The sequence below is a fragment of the Antrostomus carolinensis genome, unplaced genomic scaffold, assembly GCF_000700745.2.
Source record: "Antrostomus carolinensis isolate BGI_N321 unplaced genomic scaffold, ASM70074v2 scaffold8765, whole genome shotgun sequence".
In the NCBI taxonomy this organism is placed as follows: Eukaryota; Metazoa; Chordata; class Aves; order Caprimulgiformes; family Caprimulgidae; genus Antrostomus; species Antrostomus carolinensis.
Window position 1 is genome coordinate 42,630 of NW_010315678.1, and position 9,205 is coordinate 51,834.

The following is a 9,205-nucleotide window of genomic DNA, read 5'->3' on the forward strand; positions in this document are numbered from 1 at the left end:
TTCTCCCTTTCTTCCAAGCTGCTCTAGACCCTCTCTTTGTTCTCCCCTTCCTCCAGTTCTGCCAAATTCCCATCTCTGGGCTGTCACTCAGGTGCTTGAACCATGGCAAGCAGACCAAGACACATTGGACCCAGATTCTTGACCCTTGTTAGTAGACTCTATAATTTGCCCTAACCCAGGTACTATCTCAGCAACCACTAAAAGCTCCTTTGCACCTTGTGTACCCACCTGCATGTACATCATCTTGAGCACCTGGATTTTTCAAGTTAAAAAGAAAAAAGAAAACCCTTGTATGTAAGCTTTGCTCATATAAGAAAAGCCAGACTCTTGTAGAGAATTGATGACTATGATTCCCCCTCAACCTCACACACCCAGGGTGAGGACCAGACTTCCCTGACCTCCACAGCTCCTGCAGAAGAACAGGCTCTGTGTCATTAGAGAACTCCGGTTTGTTTTACTGTTTTTGACTTTTCCCTACCCAAAAGAAACGAATATTTTAATTCTGCTTAGTTTTATGGAACTTTTCCCAGCTGCTGTGCTTACACACTCTGATAATCGCCCAAACACCGGATTGCATGTGGGACCAGCTCACACTAATACTACAGGAATGCTTGACTTCCGAAGCAGGACACCTGGGTCAGGCCACAGGTATTTATTGCTCAGCCTGAGCTCCTGGGGGCATCAGCATGTGTGAAAATGAGAGCCTATATCTCACTTATTTTCTGCTCCCTTTGCATTTCATTTGGGCCTTGATGTTCTCAGCCCTTCAGATGAAGAAGGGGTATTAGAAATGGTAAAAACTAGTGAGAGGCCAGCTCAGTAATTCTGAAAATCACAGTCCTGAGTTACCCTAGGAAGCAGCTAAAATCTGAGCACAGTCTCCAAAGGGGCCTCCAGAGAAATCAGCATGCTTACAGTGTAGCCTCCTGGGTAGGTCCTTCTTTTAGCCACAGCATGCAGCAGAAGGATCAGATAAAATGGCTTCCCCCTCATCGTCCCCCACACACAAGAGGCAATGAGCAGGCGGCTGCATGTCCCTGCCTCCTGCAGTGTGTTTGGAGTAACCTGCAGCAGAACCTGATTTCCTGCAGCAAGAGTTGTGATACAGGACCTGGGCTATGACTCTGGGAGGTCAATGCTGCAATGCAAACAAGGAGCTCAGCGTGGGCGGGCTAACCCGAAACGGCCCCACACTGGTTCCTGCCGCAATGGAAAGAGGGTCAGTAGGTGTCTGTCTGCATTAGCATCTCAGGCCTAATGCCCTTGGGCGGCCTGGACTTGGGTTTTGCCTGCTAATGTGAGTCAGTACTTCAAGTCCCTCTCTTCTCCAGTCCCTGCAACCTGGGTGAGGATATTACCCAGCCAGAGGGATGAAAGCGGCCCCAAGACACAGGAGACTTTGCTGTCCTGGATGGAGCAAGCAGCCAAGTCTTCCAGAAGAAGGAGACGGTCAGACACATGAATATTCTGTCAATGGCTGCAAAATCTTTCTGAGAACACTTGCAGGACCAGAGAGAATGAGGAAGGTGAAGTAGGTTGATTTCAGGCCTGCAGACTGCAGTGCTTGGACCCGCAGGGGGAAGTGGGTGCTGCAGCCTGCAAGGAGAGAGGGTGGGAATGGGGAGAGGGCAGACCAGCAGCCAGGGGTTACCTTTGTAGGAGGGACCCGCTGTCTACCCAAGACTACTCAAACAAAGTGAGGAAGCAGAGACCTGGCCCTGTGCACATGAAGTCTCTGCAATTGCAGCTGAAGGGGGGAAAATGTAACACCACAGCTCTCTCAGAGCAGGGTCTCAGCAGTCGTATTTAGATCAGCAGCAAAAGGGGAATTCTGAGCTTCTGCCTCTTCAAGGGAGAGACCACCTTTGCATATAACATCAGTGTGGCCTTTAGGGGTCCTGCTCCACCCAGAAGCTCAGGCTCACTGCAGCACTACAGGTACCAGACTGAGAACAGAAACTGAGCCCCCTTTCTTCTCCACCACCCCTGGGAACCACTTTCCATGGCATCATTTCAAGTATGGTTTGGGTTTTATGTCCTCTGCCTAGGATCAGCTGACATGTTTATAGATACTCATATGGTTGAGAGACTTAAAATAATTGTCACAAGGTCAATAAACTGGTGGAATGTAATCTAACCCAAATGCAGTGTTCTTCAGAAGTGAAGAAGAAAGGAGACCTAACAGTTCAACTTGCACCTTTTCCCCACTTATATAAATTATCACTTCCAGAAGCAAGTATGTTGGAGAAATGTGATTAATTTGCCACAGATTTTATTTTTGGGGGGTAACATGCTGGTCTTTTCTTTGTCTTTACTTACGCTAAAGAAGAAACCTATCCAAGGTACCACTGTTTGCTCGGGCAAGAGAAACAGTACTTGTGTGACCTCTAAGTCTGAGACAGGATAGTCCCTCAGGGCACACACAGCATCCCAGGGACAGCCACAGCAGTATCAGGAGATGTTGCTTCCCTGAAATACAACTGGCTTGAGTGCAGGTCAGGAGAAGAGGGTACCCTATTTCAAGAAGGCCCACTTGCTTGCCTTTCTGCCCCTTTCTGCATTTGCTGAAGTGAGAGGAGTTAAAGTGAAAACATCAGCCAGGGTAACAAGGTGCTGCTTTTGTCTGGCCACTCGGCATCAGGAAAGGGGATGGAGGGCACAGTGGGCAGCAGGCTGGGATGACCACTCAGCTCAGCAGCCCCACACTGAAAGAGGAGGTCTGATTTGGTCTGTTACCTGCTTCAGCCACACGTTGGTTGTCATCAGCTGATTCTTCTCATCCTAGGGTGACACAAGGTAGAGAGGATTGCAATACCAAACAGAAACAGACCCTATGCCTGCTGAGTCCAACCCTGTGCTTAGCAGAGAAGACCCCTATGGTCCTGTCACCCCACAGGCTTGGGCTCGTCAGTCACTGTTGAGGGAAGTAAACTGACTTTCTAGGTGCTGTCCCTCCTCTTACTGGGAGCTCCTGAGGTTGGAAAATGGACCTGTAGTTGCCTTGTCATTAAATTGCAAATGTAGGTGCCACGGACTGTTTGGTGAATATCTGATGCAATGAGGCCTTATTCACTGAGAACAGTGGGGAAAAAAGGACCTTCAGGTTTGCCACAAGACAAATTAGTCTTATGGCCTATGCTGCGTGTGGGGCAGGAGGTTACACCACCACCAGTACATCACACTCAGTGTTTCTGGCCATCACTTCACGCTTCATGTGTCAAGAGGCAAAAGCCAATGGCATCACCAACCCTCCCAGGGGGGACACAACTGTCTATATTTTATAGACATGACTGTCTATAAAAGAAGGGGTGTTTTACCAGGTCCAGCAGAACACTTACTACATCCACAAGCTGTGATATCTTTAATCCAAAAAGGACTTTGATAGTGTCGTTGGAGTTTTCCACAGGGCGGACCCATTTCTGATAGCCTTGAAATAAGTGCTTGAGGAGCGCATCCTCGTTTTCAGCGATTGAACTGAAGGCAGCCACATCTGGAAGAGAGAAACAGAGAGTGGGGGCACGTCAGAAAGCAGACATGGGGAACAGCACGAGCTGAGGAACTGAGGAGAGCAATGATGTGAGACAAACTTGCCTCTAGGCTGCTAAAATCTGCAGAAATTCAGATACACAGACTCTCAGCAGATCCAGAGCAAGGGGAGGGGAAGGCAAGACAGCCCAAGCCCAGCTCAAAAAAAATCATCAGACCAGAGCAGTAAGGATTTTGTACTAGGTTTCTGTTTCCTGTGGCCTTTTTTCTTGAGTCAGCATACATGCCCAGTCTTTCTTGTTCATTGTTCTTAAAAAGATCTGCAGGATCAGAGCATCAGGTGCTCTCTTTCACTCTTAAGTAGTAAATATCCAGCCTGACTAATGTCACCCTGAGAGAGTCCTGTTTTTTCAGATACCTGTGGTGTACCACAGACAGCTGGGGCCACAGAGGGAATCCGGCCACTGTGGGGCAATCCCTTGCTGGCTGGCTTGCAGCTGGAAAGAGCAGCAATACTCTATGGGCATGTCAAGGCCCGGGGATTTCACTTACACTCACTTGGTTTCTTTGGCACCTCTGAGATGGAGGCTGCCCTGCACAAGGATTGGGGTGGTGGGATTTCCTTGCTGGAAGCTGCAGGACCTGTAAGCCAGATCAGAGGGAGCCTTGTGTAGCACTTGGAAATCAATCCTCCTTCTGGAGTTAACCAGGGGAGAGCAGCAAATTATTGAGAAAGCTAAACTCTCTCTGTCAGGGAGGGTGGGTTGCATGGGCAACAGTATCAGCAGAGCAGACAGCCAAAGGAGCTCATCTGGCAGCAGGAAGAGCTGGATGATGCAGCCAGGACCAGGGCTGCCTGCAACCAAGCACAGGGACATCATGGTCTGTACCTGCAAGACTTGGGACTCCCCTAGTCCCTCCTTCCTCATGCTACCGTGAAAGGGGAAGGGCAGTTCAGATCCTTCATCCTCTCCCAAATGGCAGTCCTTCTTTCCATGACACAGAGGTCCTGACATGACTGCCACCTCTTCCCTTATGCACACACACAGCACCCAAAGATGAGCAGGATTTCACCTGTCTTCAGCAGAACCATGGAGGAAAAAGGAGCTCATGCTGACCGTCTCTGTGCTGTGGGGGTCACTGACAATATTGCTGTGCCAGCAAAGGGGACCTCAGAGGGTGCTGCCTGGGGCCGACCTTGTGTGTGTCCCCCCACCGCCCACCCCAGATTGACAGCCATTAGGTGCAGAAGGGTTCTGCAACTGAGGGACAGTGCAAGGACCGGGAGATGGGAGAGCCCTGGCAGGGGGGCACAGCTGGGGGACTCACACACACTGTGCAGCAAATATCAGAGGTAAGGCAGCCCCCAGCAGGGTCCCTGTGCCTTGCTTGGGGAGAGAGAAAAGGGCATCTAAGCCCAGCGGCCCCTCCAAAGAGAAAATCAGAGGCAGAGGGTAATGTTCTGCCATGTGCATGGAGGAAAAGGAGTGACCACAGACCACTGTCCCTGTCCTGTCCTCTTTCGCCAGCAGCTGCTGCTCATTTCATGGGTGAGACAGGCTGTGCAGCCTCCTTTCCCTTGGTGGGGTCTATGTGAGGCCATGGGCGGGGGACACCTGGCAGGAAGTGGTACAGCTGAAGGATGGCCTGAAGCAACAACCTGCTCCCATGCCAGAGCTTCCCATTGGACAAAATCATTCCCTAATGCTGACTGGATTCTCTCAGGATGGCACCAGGTCCAAGCAGCGCTGTCATCCCCCACTTCCAGTCATAGCAAATGCACATTCCTCTTTGAGAATCTGTAAACTGTGAAGCCTAATGATTGCCACTCATAGGTTAACAACCACTTCACAGCCAGATGTTCTAGCACAGGCGGTCTTGTCCTCTGTTGTTAGGCATTGGTGGGGTTACCAAACCCTGGGGAGGTGAAGGCCAGCTGATCAGAGGGAGCCTTCACACTCCCTTCCACCTGCTCTACACCACAACAAGGGATGGGCTCATGCAGCTGTCAATATAGTTTGTAGCAGCATCTGCGGCCACCCTGTGTCTTGCCACTTTGTCACAATCCTTTGAGGTTTGCTGTTACCTACTGGGAAACCACAAATGCCCCTTCTGTTTGCTCCAGGGTTTATTCTTGCTCCAGGGCTAACCCGAGCTCCACCGTAGCAAATGGGAGACAGTCTGGGGTCTGGCCTAGGAAACTGGATTGCCTGCCCAAACATGCCACAGAGGCATTGCATCCACAATATCAAAGGAAAAGAACATATTTTTCTCCCCTCACTACCCACAACCTCAGTGGCCCAGTCCCCTGACATACACGAGTCTCTGCAGAGACCCCGGCTCCCATCCCTTTCACTTTCCTTTTAGGTGCATGGTTGTTAAACATGGGAAATGTAATGGGAAAGCCATTGAATAGAAAAAATCCACGACCCCAAAACACACCTGATCAAAACTAACTTTGTGGTTATGCTGGATTGCTCTGGGTTTATTTGCATATAACCCCCTGCACACACATAGGCAACTGTGCACCCCATCGGCATGGTGTCCGTGGCTATGTATGAACTCCCTCACTGGAAAATGCTGTCATTTCACAGTCCATACCTCACCTGAAGTCCAAGGGCCCTAACGCTGCAGGAGGGAATAGCAGAGAGGTGGTAAAGCTGATTCTCAGCTGCTGGGCAAGCCACGGAAAAGAGTGAAAGAGACCTCAGAAGTCTCACAGAGAAGAGAGCCAGAAGGAATAAGATTGGTGCCCTCATAAAACAGACTCAGTATTTGCAGGGGGACAGTTTAAAAGCAGAAATTTTTAATGAGAAGAAAGACAAACCAAGCGGGAAAAAAAGCCTAACAGCTCTTTTGGTCAAGCCCTGTCTGATGATTAAGTTAGATAAAGCTATACAGAAAACACTGAACAAAGTAGTACTGTCTTTGAAAAAACCGAGGGGTGGCCATAGGACAGATGCTCCCCCGAGTTTACCATACGATGCACGGAGAAGACAAAAGTTTGGGAGCTCCCTGGCAGGTTAACACATGTACAAGTAACTGAGCACTGTTTGCCATCTCCCCTCTCCCCAAGGTTCGCATTTCACTCTGCGTTCCATGCCAGGAGCAGTTCCCCACAGGCACAGGAGCAGGAGGGCTGAGGCAAGGAGTCTGCTATATAAATGTGCACAACACCCCAAGAAATACAAACAGGATACTTAATCTTTCATCATCTCACCCAGTTTTCCTCCTGGTGATGGAGATTCTCCCATAACTTTCTTCAGCAGTGAGAGTAGAGCTTTGGATTTTTTTGTTAACTTCCATCCAGTAACCACCTCCCCACCCCAGTTACTAAAACCCTGTTGCCGAACTGGCTGTGGTTGCAACACAAAGGCAACTGAAAAAAACCCCCTTTTGCTAGTCAAACAGCGTTAAGAAGAGGACCAAGGGAAACCAGCATCTACCTTGTCCCAGCAAGCAGCAGCTAAATAGCCAGTAAAAAAATTCTTGAACATCTGCAGCTCGAATTGGAAGAAGGAGAAATTGCACTTACCCAAGCAGTTCAGACACAGCACAAAGAGCAGGAGGCAAAGCATGGGCACCACTGTGGCTTTTCCTTTAAATCTAATCTTTTGTTTTCATAAGCAAATCAGTCTCATCCTAGTAGGGGACTAAAACAATCTAGTTGAAAATCAAGGCGGACAATTGAGTCTGCAAAGCAAGACAGCACCTTTCAAGCCTTATTCATCCTCATTATGACGCGCTGTAAATCACACTTCATTGATTTTCAGTCAGCTGTCACATGCTGTAAGCCTAAAACAGGGCTCTGGGTCCTAAACTCTGACTGATTTTTTGTGGCAGTATTTGGGTGGCTATAGCCCCTGCCATCTCGGAGTAGAAGTGAGGCAAGGTTTTCAAGAAGGAGAAATGTTTTTTATTATACTGCCAGTTACAGCTGGGGAAAAAACAGGCTGCAGATCAGACCCAAAGACCGATCACGTGCCTGAAAGACTGTCTGCTCCAGCTGTATCAGTTGGTCTAATAAGAGACAGCCTCTCTACAGACCTAACTTAGCTTATTAATTTTCCATACACCACTTGCTGTTTTACAGTTATAAAATGGATTTTGGGAGAAAAAAAAACAAACAGTAAGATACAGGTGGGGAAATAGGGCTGATTTCTAAATTTATATCTCAACACCTATACACAAAATATCACTGCACAGACAGAAGCACCGAAATGCTGGCACGGGTCTCTCTATTGGCACAGCTCAACAGAATGTGTTGCCCCAGGGCCTTGTGCTTAGCAATGAGAGTGATGGGGCTTTGATTATTTAACCAGTTCCTCTGTAGGTGTCACTCGATCCCAACGATGCCTGGGGCAAGGCTCCTTTCAGAAGCCGACAGAAATCGCTGATCTCAAAAGGATGCGAGTTCCCCTTTTCCTGTCCCCCTGTCACACCTCTGCCAAGAGATCTCAAGATCTTCTGAGTTTTCTTTCCAAATGAAAGTCCCTTCGCCAGCTCTCTCCAAAGAGGAGCTTTTTTGCTGAACTTTTCAAGTTCAAGGAAAAGTGGTGCAAAATTCTTTTAGTCTACACCCAGACCTGAAACTCTTCCTGCTTTGATTTATTCTTTCTGGCTATTATTTCTGTCTCTCTGCTGGCACAGTAATCCCATGTATTTGCTGCAAAAAAACCCAACCTTGGCTATCTGCGTATCATCAGAGTTTGTCTTCATCCACTGATACACATCCATAACCTAGAGGAATTTAATTGCTTGCTGACTTTTATATGGGAAGTCTGGTTTTTTCGGCAACAGCTGGGCCCATTTCTTGCAGCGGCCCAGATTTTGGTACAGTCATAAGCTGTGTGATTCAGATTTGCCTTATCTAATATCCTCACAGAGGACTGATAACTGGCAGCTGTAACTTTATCAGATTATTCAGCTTCCTGTAATGAAAAGGATGTCATTTCAGTGTGGTTCAGTCACACTGCTGCTACAAGTAACCTTCTTGTAATGTCCTACCACCTTATTCGTGCTGCGGTGGGCTTGCAGCCTGCCACATGCATAGCTCTCGGGCAGGCCACCAGCAGCAGCCCAACTGTTTTACCTTTTCCACTACTGTACTACATTCAGGAAATCTGCAAGGAGCCTCCTTAGCTCCTCGGCTCTGACAGAGTTCACCTGGCAAGGCGGGAGGAACAGCTGGTTTCCTCTGCACCTCTTCTCATCCCAGATGCTGAAAGCAACTCAAAAACAACAGTGCTATCAAAAGACTGTCTTGAATAAAGTGTCTTCTTATCATCAGCTCTCAGTTACTACCAGATTGCTCAGTTCACCCATTGGATCCAGGGCAGGCATTAGCACACAACTCGTCAAGGTGCACAGTAAGGACCCTTTCTTTATGCTGGCATCCAGAGTACAGCATATTTGGCTGGAGTGGTGTGGACGGATAGCACCACAACCTGCCATAAAGTTGAGCATGGGTTAAACACAATTATCCTGCCTGATGCAAAGTTTTCTGCAACAAACCTGTGCCTTAAAAATGTTCTGTCCAGACTACACTGTGCTTTTCAGCATGTTTCTGGTCCTGTACAGGGCTCAGCACACATCATCCGTCATCTTTGCTACACATAGCTTCATGAGTACAAGCCCCAGGGTTTGCCCATTGACACCTCTGGTCATAATTACTACCTGAGATCCCATCCAGGCACTGCTCTGTTAGACAATGCTGTAT

The 9,205-nt window shown here is 48.5% G+C and overlaps 1 protein-coding gene across 1 annotated transcript in view; it reads right to left on the minus strand.

The window, feature by feature from the left end:
- The window catches only part of CHRNB3 (cholinergic receptor nicotinic beta 3 subunit), an 11,499-nt gene extending 4,435 nt beyond the window's left edge, over positions 1 to 7,064 (minus strand). The window contains exons 1-3 of the mRNA XM_010168015.1: positions 7,022 to 7,064; positions 3,339 to 3,490; positions 2,737 to 2,781 (exon numbers count right to left, since the gene is read on the minus strand). Of these exons, the coding sequence (XP_010166317.1) occupies positions 2,737 to 2,781; positions 3,339 to 3,490; positions 7,022 to 7,064 (240 nt within the window). The remainder of the gene's footprint in view (positions 1 to 2,736; positions 2,782 to 3,338; positions 3,491 to 7,021) is intronic.
- Between the last annotated feature and the right edge of the window lie 2,141 nt (positions 7,065 to 9,205).